The sequence below is a fragment of the Microplitis demolitor genome, chromosome 8, assembly GCF_026212275.2.
Source record: "Microplitis demolitor isolate Queensland-Clemson2020A chromosome 8, iyMicDemo2.1a, whole genome shotgun sequence".
In the NCBI taxonomy this organism is placed as follows: Eukaryota; Metazoa; Arthropoda; class Insecta; order Hymenoptera; family Braconidae; genus Microplitis; species Microplitis demolitor.
In genome coordinates this window covers 94,007-118,089 of record NC_068552.1, presented here as the reverse complement: position 1 = coordinate 118,089, position 24,083 = coordinate 94,007, and the positions used below count along the sequence as shown (strand labels likewise).

Genomic DNA, 24,083 nt, shown 5'->3' with positions numbered 1-24,083 from the left:
TTGCGCAGTTTACGAGTATTAGAGTACGAGAAAAGGAAGTTTTACAGAATTTAGGATTATACGAAAATTTAATCGTCCATCAAACAGGATTGTAAAAAAAAAATGTTGTTTTTCATTACATATAAAAATTATTAAACAATAAACATAAAAGGACTAGATTTCTGTAAAAATAAAAAAAATATATGGATTTAATATTAAAAATAAAATGTTAGTTGATATTTTGACTAAACTGTTTAAATATTATCAGATCAATTGAATTAAATTAAGGTAAAAGCCCCTATACCCGTTCAATACCATTATTCGCTCACTTTAACTGTTTAAGGAGGTTCGACCGATACTAGTGAGTCAAAGTAGTGTTTGAATTTTTTTATTTGCTAAATTCTCTCAATAGTTATGAAAATTCATTATTTTAATTTATAATAACATAACGAATTTATAAATTAATAATTACTACTTATTTAATTAAAGAAAGTAATAAAACGACTTGGTTATTTTTGACTCATATGATTTAATAAAAAGATTTGGCAACAGCGCGCTCTAACTTCTTACACATCGATATTCAAATTAAAATGGGAAAAATTTATTTCTAATCTTGTCTCTCTTATTAATGTATTTCTATCTTTGTTTTTCCACTCAGCTGCTTCCGCGACGTTGCCAAATCCTCAATAATATGTATCTCTGTCGATGAACGAGATTAATTAATAAAGTTTAACTGGAATTATTTAAATAATTACAACGGTAACACTATATTGTTAAAATCTTATCATATTCTAAAAATATTCAAGTTTTTGGCATGTGGTTTTTTATTTCTTAAACTTGGGAGGTTAATAATGACAATAATCGAACAAGTCATGACGGGAGCTTGTCCGCCATAAGAGCCTGTGTATAAGAACTTTAAAAACGTCATATTAAAATTTTTTTTTCTAAAAAATTAAACGGTCGATCATATTCAAATTTAGAGAATACATAGATAAAGTACTTTTTTACATGTATACTAAGTTTCAAATCTTAAAGTTGGAAAATCCTTTTTACATTAGATTCGGTCGAACCTCCTTAAGGCGTTTTTTTATAATTTCTATAAAAAAAACTTACAACTAAAAATATTACTGATAAATAATTATTTGTGAATCTAAATATATTAAAATATCATGTATCAAATTATTTTATAACAGATTGTAAATTTAAATTAAATGACTGTTTGCAAAATCGCGCTCAGCCGGGGATTTTTTACTTTGACGTTCATTCGTTAGATTAAATTGAGGTTGCGTCAAATTTTTTAAGAATTGTTATAACTATATCTTATTAAATACATTTTTAAAATTCATGAAATTTTATATTATCAAAGAATAAAGTAGTATAATTTATAAATTATTTGTCCAAATCAATAAACTTATGATAGTTTAATTGATATTGTCTTTGAGCGACTATAGGGCCATGTGTTGATCGAGTAATGGTACATGACAACTTTTAGTGAGCGACTATGGGTGCACTCAAGGACCTTATTTAAAAAATTAATAATAATTAATCATCAAGATTATTCTTGAAACTAAAATTTTATTCTAATACTCGATACTTCAAAAAATAACTATAAAAAATATGGTTTTTTATTTTATTTATTAATTTATATTGAGTGATTTAATCTCACTCCAATGAAAAGTGAGCGGGTTTAGGGGCTTTTACCTTACTATAAATAATTAAAAAAAAAAAAAAATAAAAATGTTTTAATTATGTAGCAATAAAAATATAAACTATTGTAGAGTTTAATAAAAAAATATAAAGTAAAATAAGTCCGGAAATAAATTATAAAGATGGAGAACGCGCACGTCTGGGCACTATCGCTTTTTCATTTTTTTTATAATTATAAGCCGGTATATCAGTTACTATCGATATTAAAGTCACAAAGAACAGTACACCCGTAATAATAATCATCATTCTAGATGTTTCCTTACTTTTTTGTTCGATTAGCCATTCCAGAACTTTGTCCTCGTTCTTAAGATTACCTATAAAAGTCAGACACACGCACACATTTATAGAATAATTTTTAAATTATCTATCTGAATAACACACATGTACGTTATTTCATTTTTTAATAATTATAAATAAATATTTTCAATAATAATTTTGATTTCAATCGAATATCAAATTCCGTTAATAAAAAAAATTTATCTTTTTGTTTTTAATAAATTGTCCAAAATGTTATGGAATAAACACAATTCATTTTGTGATTAAAGTACATAATTTTTTTCTCTTACTTTTTTTAGTGAAATAATAAATTCCACTTTAATCAATTATATATATTTTTTAATTAAATAAATTAATGACCCTTACCGTCATACATGATGGGTACTCCAGTTTCGTAATAAACGAGAGCAGGAAATGAAAAGATTCCAATTTCTGCAGCCAATTTAGCGTCTTTTGATTTTACAAACTGTATTCCATGTTTATCAGTATCATCGTCTATTGTCTCAAGTTCTTCTAATATTTGACGGCAAGTGCTACATTTTTTTTCATCATCATCATCTGTAAATGAAATATTTATTTGATATATTATTAATAATTATCTGACAATATTCATGAATAATAGAGTGATTCGTTTCAGAAGTTTTTTTGCTGCTCATCAAACAAAATATTCTTCTACGTGTCGAAAAAAAAATTCTGAACAAGTTTGAATTTTTTATTTCAATTCTAAGTTTTTCACATTTGATTTCAAAGATTTTCTATTTAAATTACACGGAGAGAAAAGAATAATAATGATTGCTATGCTACCTCGCATGAAAAAATTTTATATCCTAAAATTATACTGAATAATATAACATATTTTATATTACAATATAATTGTTTATATAAGAAGTCATATATATTAAAATAACTATTTTTTTGCCGTTTTAATTATATAATTATATATTTTCAAAATATACAAACATGATATATAATATTATATGTTGGCATATATTCAAGCTATATGAACTCCATATATTGAAAATTATATTATAAACACATAAGTCATTTTATAATGTTAATATATAAGCTAATATGTATTATCGACTTATAAAATTTAAAGTCTAAAAGGTTTATTTCAAGCCTATATCAAGTTGTAAACCTAAAAAAGCTTAATTCAGTTTTTTTAAGTCAGAGTTGTAGATTGACATCCCCTGATTGAAACGCACACTTACATGTAAACATCTTTATGGTCAGATCTACTTAATATGTACTGAGATATCCGTTCTTTCTTTATTAATCTGTACCTTGATTTTCCTTCCTGAGTTAAACTGATAAATTGAATGTTCATTTCGCCAATTAAAAAAATATTCATATTATATATTTTTAAGTATATTATCCAATATATAATGCAATATATTGGAAAAATATAATGAAAATTATTTTTTTTTATAGCAGTTACTATACTTTAAAAGATATGTCTCGATTGAATTTCATTATATTGGAATTTATAACCGGGAAATTATATTTTGAAAATATACAATGCTCTATAATAAAATATATATTTTCTTTTATAGTTTATGTTATAAGAAAAAATATAGTTTCAAGTTATATGAACATTATATTCAAACATATACAAATTTTCGCCGTTTTATATAATCATATATTTTCGTATACAAAATAAAAATATACATTTTTTTCATGCGGGACATAGTAACCAGACTCATTTTTTGTAAAATGGTAAATAATGCTATGTAGAATAGGACTCAGTAGCACTTTTCTGGTAATGATTACTATGTTACATTGAAACAACTAAAATGGTAAAAATCGCTATCTAGCATGGGAATCAGGGCTATGTGGAATGGTACTCAGTCCCATGCTGGAATAGCTGTCGTTACAGTTTAATAAGTGAGACAAGGAAGTTAACATGCGCAGATGTTTGCGCAGTAACCTGTGTGTATGTGTATGCATATATATGTGCGATGTATATTATTAAATATTTTAATTTATTTAATTATTATTTATCTGTTATCAAAAAATGATATTTCTTTTTGAGCATCATCTTAATTATTTCAATAGATTAATTCAATTTCTACATATATCTATTTATAGTAACCTGAGTTATTTGTTTTGTCATAACCTTATTTACTAAAAATGAAATAAACAAAACATGGTAAACGTTACTAGGTAACATTGTAATGATGTCCATTTACATAGTTCTCTCGTCAATGTAGAATGGTAATCAGACTATGCTAGCATAGCCACCGTTACTATGTAGAATGGGGGAGATTACTCTACCCGGTGACTCGACGCTAAAAAATCCTCGTTTCTATGTAGCATAGTAATGGTTACCATTCTACATAGGAATTAGAACTACTTTTTTCTCTTCGTGTAAGGTATAAGAGACCCAGTACCCAATCAGGGAACTAGTACCCGATCACCCATGTATTTGTATATATATATATTTACTAAATTTAGCTAAATACAGATATACAAATACATGAGTAATTGAATACTAGTTCCCTGATTCGGTACTATGTTTTTTACTTTACGTGTGAATAAAATTATTTTTTTCAGCTTTCTACTCTATCAAAAAAATCCATGTGGGATTGCATGGGAATCCATATAGAAGAGTATGGATTTATGTAAGAATCTATAGGAATTGATATAGGAGGATATGAATTTATATTAGAATTCATGTAAGAAATCCATAAAGGAATGTGGGCTTCTACATAAATAATTTCTATAGAGTTTACATGGATTTTAAATGAAAATTTTTAAAATCAAATAGGAAGTATTTAAAATTAAACTTAAGTGTTCAAACGTGACAGCATTTTTTTTTAAACATGTTATCAATATTTTGTTTGATGAGGAAAGAAAAAAAACCACCGGAAATGAAACACTGATGTATAGTAATAATTTAAAAAACTGAAATTTATCTTACAAAATAAAACAGCTAGATGTTCAACATCATTGATTAAAACTTGGAGTGTTTTACGATCAACACTTTCAATAACATCTGGTGTAGAATGACGAAGCTGTAAAATCCATTCAAGAATAGACTCTTCATGCATCATATCTCCAGTATAAATTTGACGGAATTTATGACGGTAGAAAGCAAGCGCTGGTAGTCCAGGAAGATCATATTCTTTTTCAATGTTATCATCAGAAATTTTAACAAAATCAATATCTTCTTCCTCACACTCGTCATCGATATTTTCAAGCTCTTGAAGAATCTTTTGACTTTTTTTGTCACCTTCTTTATCTGCAGTTAAAGTAAATTTAATTAAAACCATTGTATGTTTAATTACTCCCGGATCAAAAAATTAGATCTGTTTTGAAATAAATGATAAATTCAAATATTTTTTCTTTAATTCAAGTTTATAAATCGTATTTATTTTATATAGAAATTCAATCTGTTTTTGCCCGTACTATTCCTTATCCAGGCCAATATCAGACTTATTTTCGTATGATATTTAGTTTGTTTTAAATCGGGCTTAGACTAAAAACAGACTTTTTTGTTATAATTATTGGTCTGTGTTCAATTGTTTTTAAGGTCAAAAACAGACTTTATTTACTATAATTTTTAGTCTGTTTTTAATCGCTTTTAAAACAAAAACAGGACTTTTTAAAAATATAAATAATGATAATAATTTAGATTTATAAATTTATTTTAATTTTCTTAATATTTGAAACGCTAATGCGCTTCCGTAATAAAATGTCACAAGAATTTTGATGTTTCCTAATGCCAAAATATTTTCGATTTTATCCAGTGAATAAGAAAATTTTTTAGACATTTTAAGAGTTATTTTATCACTTTTATTCAATGCTATAAATATTCAGTCAAGACAACTAAAAATTAAGCTGTCAAACTTTCATTAACTGCCGACATTTTTAAACAAAAGACACTAAATAAATAATAAACAAAACATAATCAATTCTGTAACTTAATATTTTTTTTATAAATATTGCCCATAAATAAAAATATCACAAGTCCATGATTTAATCTACTTTTGTCCTTGCAAATTTTCAGAACTAAAATTTTTTAAAGTTCAAGAATTGATCTGGTTTGGTCTGCCCGTAATGCAATTGTTTTTTAAAAGAACAGGTCGAAAACAACTTAAAATTTTTGTAAAAGATCAAAAACAGATCAAATGGTCTAATTAGACTAAAATCAGATCAAATTTTTTGGTCCGGGTAGATCAAAAACATCAAAATTTCGATAGAAGTTCAGTAATAGACTAAGTAGTCCAAATACAGTCTAGTTAGACCAAAGTCATATCAAATTTTTCGACCCGGGCTTAAAATAGATGATATATAAAACTTACAAAAGAAGACAACAACGTAGTCATTTTCATCAAGAATATTTTCTAACATTTTAATATTAACTTCTTCAATTTTGCCGGGTATTTCAAGTGTGTTTTCATCAGTAAGCCAAGAAAGAACTTCATCTTCATCTTCAAGATCTCCACCATAAAGTAATGGTTCTTTATTTCTAAAGAAAGCCAATGCTGGTAATTTTTTAATATTGTGTTTTTTAGCTATTCCAGTATCTTCAGTTGTTACGAAAATAATTCCTGTTTCATCAAGCTCGTCATCAATGTTCTCCAATTCTTTTAAAACTGTTTCACACTCATCGCCTTCGTCACAACGGCCAGCTAAATTATTTTTATTTATTAAAGTAAGAAATAATAATCGCAATAATAATAAAATTGTATAATTATTCAGAACAAAAATTTATATTTTTAATTAAAAAATACTTGCTGAAATAAACAACGACGTATTCATGTTCATCAATAAGACCAGACAGAATTTCATCAGTGACTTCTTCAATAGTAGCTGTTTTTTTTTGTTCGATTAACCATTGAAGTACTTCATCTTCATTGAGTAAATCACCTTCGTAGATAGCTGGGATTTTGTCCTCGAAGTATACCAAAGTGGGAAGATGATCGATACCATAGTCTTTAGCTTCGGCTGCATTGTCGATACGAATCATAACAATTTCTTCTTTCTCGAGATCATCATCGATATTCTCCAACTCATTTAAAATCCTTATGTTCTGCTTGTCGTCTTTTTCATCTAGGGTACCAGGATGAAGTGAATGAAGATGAACCTTGATGATGATGATTATTATAACTAAACCGACGTTATGTCAATGATATGACTTACATCGGAATTTACTTACAAAATAATACAGCAAGGAAGGGTTGATGTTCAATTAGCTTCTCCATCATTTCGTCTGTTACTTCAGGAATCTCACGGTGTTTTTTTTGATGCAGTAGCCATCCAAGAAGTTGATCCTCATTCATCAGATCACCTAAAAGTTGTTTTTAATATTTTTAATTCTACATCGAGAGAAATTTATAGTAACCGTTCCTAGTACGTTTATGAAATATCATCCTATACCGTTACGGTAATAATTAGTTGGGGTTATGGGATATAAGCCCATACTTTCTGGGAAAAGTTCCATAACTGTGACATTAATTCCCATCATTATAGTAACAGTCTCCATATTGCATGGTAGTAGAATTATAGTAATGATTACTAGGGTGTTTAAAAAAAAAAAAAAAAACAAAAAAAAAAAAAACAAATTTTTTTTTTTATGGTATCCAAAAATTGAAAGTATAAAAATAAAAATTTTGGTACCAATCCGGGCTCTTAATAATGATATTAAGGTTTGCCTCAATCTATTTTTCTATTTTCCATTTAAATAACACGAGAAAAAATTTTTTTTTTTTTTTAGAATTTTCTAGCTCACAAACTAATCAACAGATTTTTATGCACAATGAATGTTTTTGTAGGAAATTGAACGCTCTACAAAAAAAGTCTCCTATCATTTTTTGATAAATCCCATTGTTCAAAAGTTATTTAAGTTTCAAGTCAAATTTATACTAAATTTTGAGATTTTTTTACTTTTCCAGCGAAACTATCAGTCTTATCGAAAAATGTCATTGGAACTTTTTGTTGATAATTTTATTCCTTACAAATTATTACGAATTAAGTTTTTTGAAATTCCGCATTGATCACAAGTTATTTTCATTTCAATGTCAAGCTCTTAAAAAAATAGATTTCTGATTGATTTTAAGAGCTTGACATTTAAATGAAAATAACTTATGAACAATGTGGAATTTCGATAAACTTTATTCGTAATAATTTGTAAGGAATAAAATTATCTACAAAAAGTTTTAATGACATTTTTCGATAAGACTGATAGTTTCGCTGGAAAAGTAAAAAGATCTCAAAATTTACTATAAATTTGACTTGAAGCTTAAATAACTTTTGAACAATGGAATTTATCAAAAAATGATAAGAGACTTTTTTGTAGAGCGTTCACCCTTAGTGATTTTTAAATTTATAAACCAGTAAGTATTTTGAAGTACAAGCGAACTTCATCATCTCGGAACTTCCCCTTAATCTTAACCCACTACGAATTACGCTCTCCCACCCGATGTTATACGTTGTACGTGTCTGTGTATATTTATGTAGGTGTAAGAGCGCATGCACCATAGTTTACTTTTTAAGGGGTTAAAGGGTATCCGCTAATTCGAAAATTCTAAGAAATTTCCGCTCCTCTGTGAACTAACTGTCCGACTTAATGAAGTTCGAATGTAAATATTTTTATTCATACACAGAAAAAAATGAACTATACAAATTGAGAACGACAAGTAATATAATGATAAAGTGATCAGTATTTGAAATGTTAAAATTCCCCATATTGACACCGGGTCCGGGCAATAATTTCAAACACTAATTTTTAAAGTTTATTTTTTTCCATGTGTATGCAATTATTTTAAGTTTTGGGGTTGATCTACTAATTCAGTGTTAATAAACTAGACTGTAAAAAATCAGGAGAGTGAACGCGGAGTAAATCTGGAGTGAATGCGAGCGGATGACTGTTTATTTATTTGATCTCCTTGGAGTGAAATTTACTCCTAAAAGGGGTTTATTTTAATAATAAAACTCTGAACTGGAATGAATACAAATTGAAATAAAATCCAAATCACTCCAAAATTACTCCGCTGAAAAAACAAACTCCCTATCTATGGACGGAAAGAAAATTCTAGCAAAATTTACGATGTTAATATCGTAATCGTGGACTAGACTTTTATTAGCGTCAACTTTAAAATATCTTATTTCAAAATTTATTATATGGGTTATATTTTTTACTATTTAACATCGAAATTTTAACAAAGACTTTTAGGATTAAAAATTACTTCAAAAATTACAATTTAATATCGTAAAAAAAAAGAAATAAAAATTACAATTCAAAAACTATATTTATTCCTATATTTATCTTTCTATGTACTTTTGAATAAAATAAAAATTACAATGCTGCCTCTGTTACAATACGATGTAAGCTCGAAAAATGACGATAATTTATCGTAATTTTTAAATATTAACTGCGTCTTCCGCAAGAGGCGCTCTCATGACTTATGAATGTATATTCAAATCGTTTATATGGACCTTAAAAATAAGTTAAAGTGTAAGCCCTCAGTGGCCGGGTGGTCCAAGGCATCCGGCACTTCGAACTCGAAAGGACTTAGGTTTCGAATCCAACGTCCGGACGATTGTTATTTTCTTCTATTATTCAAAGTTTCTCTTGAAATTTTACGATATTCACATCGTAATTTATACTAAAGAGCTTAAGACTTGGTATTATTTGTCTGAAGTATTATTTCTTAAATGACATTTTTAACGTTACATCGTAAAAATAACGATTTTGAAAGTCTAGTCCACCACTACGATAATCAATAGGACAAATTACGATATTATTATCGTAAATTTTCCTAGAAATTTCTTTCCGTGTACTCCGTATGCAGATTGATTTTTTTTTAAAACTCCGGTACTTCAAGTGATGGAGCGAATTCGGATTTAAATAAAATCCATAATCACTCTGGATTCACTCCCAATTTTTTACAGTGCATGCAATTGATTTTTTTTTTGTCCCTAGTATATTATTTGCAACTATTAAATAATATTCAGAACCTTTATAGCCTCTTTTAAAACGTCATATCAATAATTATATACAAAATTGATAAAAATTTTTAGTGTATTTCACTGGTGCTCAACCTTAGAGTAGGACCTCAAGGCCCTAAAGTCAAATTTTGTATAATGAGTTATTTAATTTTAAATTTATATACCATCATAAATATGCGGAATTCCTTTTTCAAATAGAACCAAAGTAGGAAGATTATCAAGACCGTATTCTTTAGCTTCTTCATCGTCATCTATTTTTACAAATGCTATGTCATGTTGATCACAATCATCATCAATATTTTCTAACTCAGCTAACACTTTTTGACTTTTCTTCTGATCTTTGTCATCTAAAAATAATAATAAACATTATATATATACTGAAATAAATGTCGTAACAGTAATTCTAGTTATAAATAAAATAAACACTAACAAAATAAAACAGCAACATGAGGCATTTTTTCAATGACCATATCGAGCATTTCATCGGTAATATCTTCAATTTGATCAGATGCTTGTTGTTCATCCAGCCACTTGAGAACTTTCTGCTCATCTTCAAGATTACCTTCATAAATAGTTGGGATTCCCTTTTCAAAGTAAATCAAAGCTGGCATTTTTTCAATTCCATACTCTCTGGCCTCATCGGCATTATCAATTTTAACAAAAACAACACCCAGTTGATCACACTCGTCGTCAATATTTTCTAATTCATTTAAAACCCGTTGAGATTTACGGTCGTTATTGTCGTCTATTTATTATTCAAATTAAATAATTAAATCATTATTTTAACAGTATATTTATTAAACTGGGCCGAAAAATCGACTATTTCTTTTTTTTTTTCGATGCTGTCAAAATATTACTCCTGATGATAAACAAAAATTATTGTGCAAGTTTGAGCCCTTAATATTGATATTAAGAGGTGTATCGTTACGACAATTCGTTTTTTGACGGAAATTTCATTTTTTACCCAAAACTTGTAAATTATCTATCTGAAAAATTTGAGCAATGTATATTCTTGAAGGAAATTGAATTTCCTACAAAAAATCTCTCTTAGTAAATTGACGTAAAATGAGCCGTTTCCTTGTAACCGTGCCTTAAATATTGATTTGTTTTTTAAATTCTTTGTTTCTATTATTAATGTTTGTAACTACTACAAGTATTAAAATTTTTTCTAGTCAAGATACATATTTTTGAAGGAAATTTAATGCTCTACAAAAAAGGTCTCTTAACATTTTTTGCTAAATTCACTCCTTCGAAAGTTATTCAGGTTATTTAAGTCATTTAAACTCAACTTCAATCTTGAATAACTTTTGAAGGAATTAATTTAGCCAAAAATGTTAAGAGACCTTTTTTGTAGAGCATTAAATTTCCTTTAAAAACATGTATCTTGATTAAAAAAAATTTTAATATTTATAGTAGTTACAAAAATCCGAAATAGAATCAAAGAATTTAAAAAACAAATCGATATTTAAGGTACGGTTACAAGGAAACGGCTCGTTTTACGTCAATTTACTAAGAGAGATTTTTTGTAGGGAATTCAATTTCCTTTAAGAATATACATTGCTCAAATTTTTCAGATAGATGATTTACGAATTACGGGTAAACAATGAAATTTCTGTCAAAAAACGAATTGTCGTAACGATATACTTCTTAAGATCAATATAGAGGGCTCAAGCTTGCACAATAATTTTTTTCGGTCATCAGAAATAATATTTTCACAGTATCGAGAGAAAAAAAGTCGATTTTTTGGCCCAGCCTTATATTTATATATGAATTTAATTATATATTATTTTTTATAAAAATTAATAACTTACAAAACAGTACAGCGATAGTCTTGCCTTCTTTTACCAAACGATCAAGCATCTCATCAGTAACATCTTCGATTTCATCTTTTTCTAGTTGAGATAATAACCATTCAAGTATTTCATCTTCATTCTCAACGTCGCCTACAAAACAAATAAAATTGTTTTTATTAATTATGAATTAATTACACTTTTAATTAATACAACTCACCATCGTAAACATTTGGTATTTGTTTTTCAAAATAAACAATTGCTGGTACGGAATCAATTCCAAAATCTTTGGCTGCTTTTGAATCATCTATTTTAACAAATTGAATCCCATGTTTATCCAAATCATCGTCTATTTTTTCAAGTTCTGCAAGTACTTGCATTGAGTCATCATCCCCATGATCGTCTACATTAATATTAAATATTTATTTTTAATTTATATATAGTTAGTTAATTGTTATTTATATTTACTTACAAAAAAGAACAACAAGATTATCCATATTTCCAATTAAAGTATTTAGAGTTTTAGCAGTTACGTCTTCAATTACATCTTCTTCATCCCCAGTACTTTTATTTGATACTAACCATTCTAAGACATCTTCTTCTTTGCTGAGTTCATCTGTAATATATTTTTTTATATATTTATTTATTGCTGACCCTCAACAGTCACTACGCGGAAAGAATTTTTTGATAAAAATTACTCTGTAATTTCAAGTGATCCTGGGCCATTACAAAAAATTGGTATTTTTTGTTTTAAATTTAAATTTTTCGTTAAAATATTAACATTGCTAGAGTATATTTTACTATATTATTAAGTAATTTTTTAAAAGTCTTATATTTAATCGATTATTGTGAATATCATCTTAATCTATTAATTTTTACTCCATGCGATTAATTTTTACTCCCCAATACACTATTCTTTTAAACCCATTAATTTTTTGATGAAAAACTGCTTCTAACTCGAATAAATTTTCTAATCTTTGGAAGTAATTTTTACTCTAAACTGTCGAGTAATATTTCAGTAGTCTCCGTTAATCTTCGGTTAATATTAGCTTCGATTAAATGTCTTTTATTTTGCTCGCGACAACGGACATGTTACGCACACAAACGTAGGCTTGAAAAAAAGACGATCTCTGTATCTCTCTATAACTTAATATTTATTTTAAAATTAAAAAAAAATTTGTATCTTTTCTTTTTCAACACAATACGAGTAATTTTTTTTTTATTCTTTTTAAAAATATTTATATTAATTCATATTCTAAGGCAATTAGATGGTTTTTGAATTTCTTATAGAAATTTCAGCCTATTCATTGTAATTTTTATTGTAATTCAATATAAATTTTATAAATTGAATCATCAACTTTTTATCATAACCGACGAGTAAAAATTGAACTAGAGAGAATTTATTTAGACAGCCGCTAGGTGTCATTTTTATTCTTAAGTATGAGTAAAAATTAATCTGATTGATTTTTACTCACTGAAAAAGTAAAATTTCATAATTCAAAAGTAAAAAGTCGTAATGGCCCGAGATTACTCAATTTAGAGTAATTTTTATAATAAATAACATGGCAATATTCATACGAAAATTCTTTCCGAGTAGGGTCATGGAGACCTTAGGAAATTTTTAACTCCAAATATTTCAATAACGATTGAGTTTTTTAAAAAAATACAAAGATACTTTTTTTGTAGAGAATTTTACGTTTTACAAAAAAGATATCTTGCAATTTTTTGGATACTTCAATATTTACAGAGATATTTGTAAAAAACCAATTACACTTTTGTCTTAAGGGAATCTGGTCTGAGATACAAAAAAAGAGCATGTTTTCGTGACTTTTTTTTTGGTCAGATCTTCTTTATTAAAATTCTTAAAACTTGTGACATTATTAAGCATCACTTTAAGAATATTCTGTGAAATTTTTATAGAAAAATATTGAAAAATAAGCCAGTGATAGTGGGGAGAGACGAGTCACAAAAAAAAGTCTCTATGCCGTAGGCAGGATAACTCAGGACTATTATCTGAAATTAAAAATAATTAAGTGACTCGTCTCTCCCCACCACCACCGGCTTATTTTTCAATATTTTTTTTTTTAAATTTCACAGAATATTTTTGAAATGATGCTTAATAATGTCACAAATTTTGAGAATTTTAATAAAGGAGGTACGCTGAAAAAAAAAAAAATCAGAAAAATATCCTCTTTTTTTTGTATCTCAGACCAGCTTCCCTGCTTAATAACTGCAAGAAAAAATTTTTCACTTGATTTACTAAAATAAATAGATTTTTTTGAAGCTATCCCGTATGAAAAAACAATATATGGTTAAAATATATAAAATCATATATGTTTGGGTAATTGCCTATATTCAGGGCTCACCACATTTTTCAATGTTTCCAGTGCTTATACCTTAAATATCTATAATTAAATTTTTTCCACGTGTTCAGCTACATGGTGGATTGAATTTTCTGTATGAGTTTTTGTCTCTAACATGTGATATCTATCCGAACTTTGTAACTAATGTGCACAAAATTGGTAAAAATAACACAAAATCATGTAGATTTTCAAATATAAAATTTTTTCTAATAATAATAATTAAATTTATTTCAAGCCGTAAGATGGACGGTGGCGATAGGAAGGTCTATCTAAGTTACAAATAATTTTTTGAACTCTTGTAATAGTGAAAATCAGCATATTTGTGTTATTTCAATATTTTTAAGGTGTACAACAGCTCACCTAACATTTTGTTATAAGTAGTTTAGATGGTATCCGCCTCCCTTTGTTAGTATAGTGTCTGGCTGAAGCCCACAACACTGTTTTACGCCGAAGCGTACTAGTAGAAGATGTAGTCTAAGGCAAGAGTGCGTTAACATAGCCTTACTGATGAGTCCGTTAACGTACTTAGGACGAAACTACATGCATTGTGGCAATTAGGCATATACCTTGAGTTTTGGTGGTTGACTTAAGAGTCAGTACATTGAAAAATTAGAAAAATATGTCATTTGATGCAGTATAGCACGGAACATTGAAAAATATCAATAATGAAATAATATGTCATGTTTATAACCCTATTATAAACACCTGAATATTGACGCTTAATTTATACTCAATTTAGGCAAATATGTCGTCAATCTGCTGACAATTGCATGATGACCAATTTGGTTTCATCACTAATTGCTCACAATAAGGGTTTTGCTAATTTAAACATGGGTGAGCCCCACTTCTAAACAATTACCTATGTTTGCAACTAAAAAATATATGATATATTATATTGTATATTAAAGAAAATCATATAGAGTTTTTTGCCGATTTAATATAAATTTATATACAGTAGTAAATATATGTTTTCTATATATGTAACTTACATGTTTTTTATATTAAGCTATATACACATTTATCTTATAATATATTGTATTGATATATTTCCTTTTATATTCAAAAAATATAAAATTTTTATATAAATGAAATATATGGTAGCATATAATTTATATTATATATGGCACCATATATTTTCTTTGTTATATTTAAGCATATATTTTATTCGGTGTATGTATGTGTATATGGGTATATTATATATTCGTTTCAAATTAACTAATTTCGAGAATTTTATTTGCGATTTAAAGAGTATATTAAAATTTAGATCTAATTTAATTGGAGTGGGTCATACGAATAAAAAACTTTTTTTTTCCATACACAATATAAATATATGTTTTTATATATGATCAAAGTATATTTTTCGTATATGATAGCAATATATATTTTTATGTATGATAAAAATATAGTTTTTATATATAACAAGAATATATATTTTCATATATGATGAAAATATATTTTTTGTATATGATTGACATATATATTTTATATATGCTAAACATATATGGACTCGTATATGATGAATATTATATTTTTTAATATAAAAGAAAAATATATCAGAAAATATAGTTAAATTCGTCACATATATTTTCTAATATTTATCATATATTTTTACATATATTTTGACCATATATGTTATTTTCAAGATCTATTTTTATGCCAAAAGTCTCTGTTTCCGTTTTTTTTTCTTTCTTGTCGTAAAAAATAATTTTGTTATAAAAAAAAACTTACGTTCATAAATAATAGGTATTTGATGACGATAGTAAACTAATTTAGGTAATGGCCCTAAATTATACTCTTCAGCAAGTTCTTCATCAGCAATTTTTACAAAACCAATACCCAGTTGATCAGCCTCATCATCGATGTTTTCTAATTCTATCAGAGCTTTTGCGCATTTCTTGCAGTCTGGCTTGTCTGTCCCATTTTAAATCAAAAAATTATTTAAATTACGTTTATTTGTGTTAGTTTATTTTTTTAATTTAAGAATATGAAAGTACAATTAATCATCGAATTAACAAAAAAATTTCTACTGCAGGTAAAATCCTAAAATTTAACTCTTTCATTTTCTTAAAAAAAATTCTATCTATTTTTAACAAATGGTAGTTAATTACTACAGGATTTTTAAAAGTGGAAGCTACACCATCGTTATGCTTTGCTAGTGATAGGAAAAAAGCATTTTAAAATTAAATTATCTAGTATATACAATTGTCCATATTTTTTAGTAGAAAGGATTGTTTATTTCTACTTTTGGTGTATAAATTTATTTTATTATAAACTATAACTATTTTTTACAAATGTCGAAAGGCATTTTAATGAATCAATAGATGCCTATTTTTAGAGAGTGTACTTACTAGAACTAGCACCAGCACACCGCTCCGTATTTGGACCTATTCATATCGACACACATAGAAAAAAAATCTTCTTTTTCCTTATTGCAATAATAATTAGTATGTACAATTAAAACAGATGTCAAGTGAACTGTTTTAGATAAGTCTTATTAAAACTATTTAAATATGATATGAAAATATGTACATTGTGTTGATGAAATATAAAAAAAAATTTTTTTCAATTTCTTATAAATTCAAAATAAAAATTGTTTTTACGTGCAAAATTTTTAAATTTTTCGAAGTAACTTAAGGGGGACCACTAGTGTGACCGCCTGAAAAAAGATGGTTTTTGGTAATTTTTTTAAAGAAAGCTATTGCATGAAATGTTTCAATGTTTTAAGGGTACACAGTTAAAAATTTTGTGTTAAATTCAACACAAATCGTGTGTTGCAAACGGTCTACATAAATTTTTGTGTTAATTCCACACATTGCGTTTGTGTTGATCTTTAACACAAATTTTATGTTAAATAAAATTGAACTCATAAAATCTGTTCTTTTGTCAGAAAATTTGTGTACATTTAACAGAACATTTGTGTAAATTTAACACATTTTTCTTGTTAAAATCAACTAATAAACATAAGCACTTAACCTAACCAACTCAAGTATACTGATCTACCCTTAGTAGAACTTATGTCAATTTAGCGAACAATTGAACCGGTTTAAAAAGATATGAAAGTTATCTAAATTTAAATGTAAAATGTATATATTCAAATGTAAATAAATTATAATCCAAATTTCTCTGCAGACAATGCTGCTACAATGCTTTGCTTGGTTATAGTAATCAAGAATTGCGCGGAACGTTTAGTCGAACAACACAAATTTTGTGTCAATTTTCGAATAACACAAGAAATGTGTTACATTCTAGATTTTCAAATCATTTAAAATAAAAAATCTGTTAAAGTAAAATAACACAAACGGTTTGTGTTGAATTAACAGATTTCTGTGTTAAAAATCGACACAAAAAATATAACCAAATAATGTTTTAACACAAATACACAAAATTTCTAACTGTGTATATTTATGAGTGTGTAATAAATGCAAGATAAAATTTTTCGACCGAAAAATTCAAAATTCCCCCCATTGTTGCAATGGAAGCGACCTTCACAGTGGGTGAAATCAAAAAACCAAAAAGTTTTTTAAACTAGAAGGTATTTTCCGTACCATGACCGTCGCGCTAAGAAAAAAATTGAAATTTATGAAAATGGCGGAGTTTTAAAAAAAAATTTCAAATTTTGCACGAATATTTGATGATGTTTGTCCTGTCAAAATTACAGCTTTGATTCGATCGGAAAACTAGAGGTTTATAGTACGTACACGGATAGAAAATTATGGGAAGTGTTCCTATGCATTATGGGAATAATTCCCATAATGGTTTAGGAACTCTAGCCATACTATTATAGGGATGGTTTCTATATATTATGGGAACAATCTCTATAATAGTGTGGGTACAATTCTCATACTATTATAGAAATCATTCCCATAATGGTATGGGAACAGTTCCTATACCATTATGGGAACCGTTCCCACAATATTATTGGAACTATTCCCATATCATTATGGGAACCATTCCCATAGTAGTATGGGAATACTTCTCATATCACTATGGGAACTATTCCCATAATGGTATGAGAAGTATTCCTATAATATTATGGGAACTATTCCGATAATGTTATGGGAACCATTCCTATGATATCATAAAAAGTTTTTTTTTCAAAGTAGTGTAGAAGTTGTTTAAAAATTTGAGATTTTATCGAAATTGAAATTTTTATTTCCAAAATTTGAATTTTCTTAAATGTACTGCGCTGACAAAAAATTTCTGTTAAAAATTTTGATGTTTTTTGCCAAATACTAATTTTTTTTTTCAAGGTTTGAATTTTTGTTTTTATGTTTAATAATATTTCTGTGTATTGTAGAAGTGATTTCCACACTTTTCTTTAAATTAATATTTTCATGATAGTGTGGGAACCATTCCTATAATATTATGGGAATCCTTCCCATACTATTATAGGAACCGTTCTTATAATGCTGTAGGAACGCTTCCTATAATTTATGGGAATGGATCCTATAATTTATAGGAATAGTTCCTATGTATTATGGTCTTAATTCCTATACTGGTATAGGAAAGAATTTCACAAAATAATGGGAACCATCACCATACTTTTCTCTCCGTGTAAAAAGTATTTTCTGTACCATGACTGCGCTAAGAAAAAAAAATTTTAATTTAACAAGATGGCGGGGTTTAAAAAAATAATTTCAAATTTCGCGCGAAAATTTGATGATGTCTGGCCTGGCAAAATTACATTTCTGATTCGATCGAAAAACTGGAGGTTTATGCTACGTAAAAACATGTATAAGCTGCAAATATAAGCTGCTTTGAGTTATAACTGCGGCAATTTTGAAAAATGTATTTTCGAAAACCAATAAGCTGCTGCTCTTCAGATGACTGTTACTCAAAAAAACTATTCGATATGCACTAAAAATTTGAAAATGTTATTTTTAAGGTATAGACTATCAAAATATGCAAAAAAATTTATATTTTCAAAATTTCACACTAGTGGTCCCCCTGAATTATTAAAATTGCTTATGTACAAAAGCTGTAAAAATATAATTTAATAATTTTTATCATTAAGAAAAAAGTTCAAAGATTTAAATATTTAAGAAGACAAAAAAAAAAAAAAAGTTATATTGTACAGTAAAAAAAAAAAACTTACAAAATAGTACAGCTACAAATTCAGTATCTTCAACAATTTTATTGAGAATTTTGGCATTTACTTCCTCAATTCGATCAGGCAAATCCATGGCTTCTAGACTTGTGAGGAAATCTAAGACACCTTCTTCATCCATTAGGTCACCTATTTAAAAAAAAAAATAATAAATATTAAATAATAAAATCTATTATTATTTTTATTATTTATTTTTTAAAAATAATATATTCAAAGTTTGTTGAATATTTCTTTATATTTTTTAAATTTATTTATTTATAGATTGTAAAGTGATTCTAGGTCAAATGACTTGTGGTTCTCGTATGCCAGGCAAGGTTACTGCTTCGGCGAGATTCCAATAAAAATTTTCTGGCGAACTGTGTAACCCGCCTCCACATGGGTCTGATCTCCAATCGTTAAGATTGCATTGTTGAAAGACAACATCATACAATAAAATCCCGTTCAATGTCTGACTAATTGTAACCTTAACTACTTTAATACTAATAAAATTATTTATAATCAAACCCTAGTATTCAAATTTCATTTTAAATTTTCATCAATAATTAATAAAATCCAAAAAAAAAAAAAATACTCACCCTCATAAATGATCGGTTCTTTTTCCCGGAAGTACGTGAGTGCCGGGAAGTTTTTAATCCCATATTGTTTAGCTAATCGTTTGTCATTAATTTTAACAAAATCAACTCCAAACGTGTCGGTATCATCGTCTATTTTTTCGAGTTCTGCTAAAACTTTATCACACGTAATGCAACTTCTCGCATCTGAAATATTCATTATATATATTAAATTTTTATAATAGAATAACATCTTATTTAATACAATTAAAAATTTAAAATACCCAAAGTAATTAATCTTATTTTGCAAGCACTGCCAAAGAGCAGTAGATGTACTACCGTTAATTGTAAGTTGAAAAAGCTCGTCAACAAATCTTCAGTAACTAATGTATATATATAAGTAGTGATAGACTATGTTACATCATTCCGACCTTGCTTTTCAATTAGCCTACGACGATACTTCGAATTATTTCGTCATAGTAGAAATCAATATATAATGGAATATCAAAGTAACCAACGAAACCGCAACCAGATAAATTTTATATACTATCACTGAAGAAAAGTAAATCAGGGAGTTCTTTGGTATTAAGAAGTAACGTGTGCTAGCATTGATTGGTAGGTGTTGGATTACAAAGGCCTCAAGGATAATTTATCTTGGCTGATGCCAAAAGGTAATAAATATGACTTATAATTTAATTTAATTATCATAAATGTTTGAGTTTATCCATTGAGATAAATTTTTAAAAAATGATTTGAATTTTCGTAAATTTATTATTACTTAAGATGTTATCTGTTAACCGTGGAGAATGGCGTAGCGTAGTACTCTTTGCTTGCATGCCCGCCAATTTAGGCGATGTCGTTACTGAGAATAGAGCTGAGAAATAAGTTTAGAGGGAGTTGTAAGAGAGAAAGAGAAAGAGTTTAAAAGACGACAGATAGTATTATATTATTGGAGGGGATGACTTTCATCCATTCACGCAATTTTTATATATCTTCACTACTCAATCTTCTTTTCTTCTTCTTCTTCTTCTTCTTCTTCTTTATCTTCTTCTTCATCATTGTCTTCATAACATTTTCAAACTTTATATTTACAGTCATACTTATTCTCACGCATGCGTTATTTATTATTTAAAATACAACTGACGCGCTTACATTAATATCTACTGGAAGTATATCAATGTCTATCATAAAATGTATGGTAAAATTTCGTTAGTTCTAATTTTGAAATAGTATTAGATATTTTTGTTTTTATGTGTATACTAATATTTTAACGGATCAGGTTTACCATCTAACATTGCCATTAAATATTTTTTATGATCGGAAACAATTTTAGCCCTGATATTTTTTCCAATTCTTCACACCTATTAATAAAAAAAAAATAAATAAATAAATAAAAAAAGGTAGCAGACATTTTTAGAAACTTCTTTCAACGCATCTGGTAATTTGAGGAGCCTAAAAATGTGACAGGTTGAACGAATGGAAAATGAATTATTTTGTAATGATTGGAGCTAAAAATTAAAAAAAAAAAAAAAACAATATTTGTACATAGAATGGTATTAATAAATTATGTAAACAAATAATAATAGTTATATTTAATATGAAAATAGTGTTGTTAAGTAGCTCGAGTTAAGCTGAATCTCGCATCTGGGGGCCGATGACTTTCTTATTATTGGGTACTGGGTGGCAACCTGTTGCGGGGGATCGGATTGTCGTCACGATGTTTTCCGGACAGAACCCGATCGTCTTCCGAGGTGGACAGAACTATAATTTGGAGAGGGAAAGTATAACGTTGTACTGTGCCAAAATAACTTGGGTACGTATTCTAAAAGCGGTGCAGGCCACCACGTCGATCGACGACTACTGCGTCTAGTAAATGTTCTGATTTTACCAACCAACCAACTCTCTTTTACTTCTGTGATGAATCTTACTCACTGTACTGAGAAAACCCAGCAAATGATGATCATAATGATAATTGTGTAGTCTAAACTACGTACTCTAACATTAGCAAATGAGGTTTAAGAGATGCTACAATAAAAATAAATGAAAAAAAGACAAGATAAGATAAAAAATAAAAATAGTCTGAAAGAAGATTCGGGTATCAAAGATTTTGTTACGCAACCATAACCGCATGTTTGCCATCACGTGTGGTTTATGTGCCAGGGTGAAAGACACCAATGTAATAACGATGACGTATTGCAAACGTTGACTTACACCAATAAACAGCAACAAAGTCCTTTTCTTGAAGGAGACGTTCGAGCTGCTTTGCAGTAACCTCTTCAATCACCGGTTCAGATTCTTTTTGATGGTGTCCAGTTGATGATGATGATGATGATGATGATGATGATGATGATGGAGAAGAAGAAGTCTTTCCACTGCGCGTGACACTAGGTTCGTCCTGGCGCACATTTTTAGCTCCGTGTACTCCGTAATTTCCGTTAGATAAAATCACAAAGACACCGAGAAGAAGAAAAAGAAATAATACACTCGGCCTCGGCATCACTGTGCGCCAGTATCGGCACCCCGTCGAACCGTCGTTCGTCTTCGACATTACCGCACTGACTGCGACAGTTATTTTTGATTTTATAACAGCGTCCGCCCTAGCTAGCTGAGTATAATCATGATGATGATGATGAGCTCGCGTGATCCAAAGCGCCGCCGCGGACAAAATACCCTGTAGAAGGGGCAGTCAAATTGTGGATGACGACCGTACACAAATTTTCGACATTGCTCTTCATCACGTCTTTACTTTGCGACCACCACCTGAAAATCATGTAAATTATGGCATTACCTTTTTTTCTTTTTAGCGTGGGAGGATTCGCTGCAGAGTCAAGTGGAAAAACTTACATATGTTATATCAGAAGTAATGTATGCAAGAAAGATCGAGTTTTATTTTCAACTCGAGTGATTTTACATAAACAAATTTTAAAAATAAATTTATTTATCTTTTTGCTACACCGCTAAATATTTTTATTCTTTAAGTTTTTATTTTATACAAATAAATTGTCTGTAAATATAAATCTTGGTAAATGTTTCTTTTTTTTTTTGTTTTAAGATATAAGATCGATAAAAATACGACTCGATGAAGAGTGTGGCAATATGCTTTTAATGTTATAAAAAGAAACATCTTTAAAACCAAATGCTACCATTAATGATGTCTTGTAGAAAATAAATAATTTTAAGTTTAACTTTATAGATTTATAACATTAATAAATATTATCGAAATTCAGTTTACCCTAATGTCAAGGATATACATTTATATATATATATATTAGGGTGGGCCAAAACAAAGAAGTAATTTTTTTTTCGTTAGTTACCGTGAAAATATTGTTAAAAATGATAAAAAAAAAATTCTGGTAAAGTTTGAGCTCTTAATATTAATATTAAAAGGTGGCGCTTCGTGATTTTTTATTTCCTATTTAAATAACATGGAAAAAAAAATTTTTAGTTTGGAATTTTTCGCCTCGGCAATGGCTCATTGTACGAATAAGCCCAGCATATTTTGTAGGGAATTTAACGCTCTTCAAAAAAGTTTTCTATTATTTTTTGATAAATTCATGTGTTCAATGTTATTGGAGCTCGAAGTCAAGTTAGAGTAAATTTCGAGATTTTTTTACTTTTTCGGCGAAACTGTCAGACTTATGAAAAAATGTCATAAAATCTTTTTTGTAGACAATTTTATTTCCTACAAATTATCATTGATAAATTTTTTCCAAATTCTGCATTGTTTTCTAGTTATTTCCATTTCAATGCCAAGTTCTTCAATTCGATCAGAATACAATTTTTTTAGGAGCTTGGCATTTAAATGGAAATATCTAAAGAAAAAACGGAATTTCAAAAAAATTTATTAGATATAATTTTTTGGAAATAAAATTGCCTACAAAAAAGATTCTATGACATTTTATGATAAGTCCGATAGTTTCGCCGGAAAAGTAAAAATTTCTATCTAAATCGAAAACCACTAATTAGAAATGATTTTCAATTTTATCAATTATAGAGCCTTATTTTCGCAGAGGTGACATTCGTCAAGATTATCTTGAGCTGCTTGATAGTCATAGTGCTAAATATGATAAATCATTTCTGGTTAATGCTATCAGAGTTTGAAATAAGCTACCAGCTAATTGTACACAACAGCCGACCTTTATGGAATTTCGTCAATCAAGTTATGAATATTTTTTAAATTATAATAACTAAATATTTTGTACTATTTGTGTGGATTACGATTTGATGATTGAATAATGATTGAGATGGAGACTAGATTGATAAAAATATTAAATTTGATAAATATATGTGAAATATCGCTTATTGTTAATTACACCAATGTATGCTATACGGATACCCATGTGTATTGGAACAATTT

The 24,083-nt window shown here is 28.0% G+C and overlaps 1 protein-coding gene across 4 annotated transcripts in view; it reads right to left on the bottom strand.

The window, feature by feature from the left end:
* Window positions 1–22,273, bottom strand: part of LOC103572925 (uncharacterized) — a 49,436-nt gene extending 27,163 nt beyond the window's left edge. For 2 of the 4 annotated variants that reach the window (XM_014439453.2, XM_053741037.1), the window contains exons 1-15: window positions 21,938–22,273; window positions 19,751–19,933; window positions 19,164–19,304; window positions 16,417–16,452; window positions 15,797–15,979; window positions 12,178–12,321; window positions 11,926–12,108; window positions 11,727–11,858; window positions 10,346–10,660; window positions 10,080–10,262; window positions 7,124–7,255; window positions 6,703–7,017; window positions 6,267–6,596; window positions 4,883–5,203; window positions 2,329–2,520 (exon numbers count right to left, since the gene is read on the bottom strand). In XM_014439453.2, coding sequence (XP_014294939.2) covers window positions 2,329–2,520; window positions 4,883–5,203; window positions 6,267–6,596; window positions 6,703–7,017; window positions 7,124–7,255; window positions 10,080–10,262; window positions 10,346–10,660; window positions 11,727–11,858; window positions 11,926–12,108; window positions 12,178–12,321; window positions 15,797–15,979; window positions 16,417–16,452; window positions 19,164–19,304; window positions 19,751–19,933; window positions 21,938–22,223 — 3,076 coding nt within the window. In that variant the 5' untranslated portion in view covers window positions 22,224–22,273. The remainder of the gene's footprint in view (window positions 1–2,328; window positions 2,521–4,882; window positions 5,204–6,266; window positions 6,597–6,702; window positions 7,018–7,123; window positions 7,256–10,079; window positions 10,263–10,345; window positions 10,661–11,726; window positions 11,859–11,925; window positions 12,109–12,177; window positions 12,322–15,796; window positions 15,980–16,416; window positions 16,453–19,163; window positions 19,305–19,750; window positions 19,934–21,937) is intronic. The other 2 variants (XM_053741036.1, XM_053741038.1) reach the window with 1 other exon arrangement.
* Window positions 22,274–24,083: the final 1,810 nt, after the last annotated feature.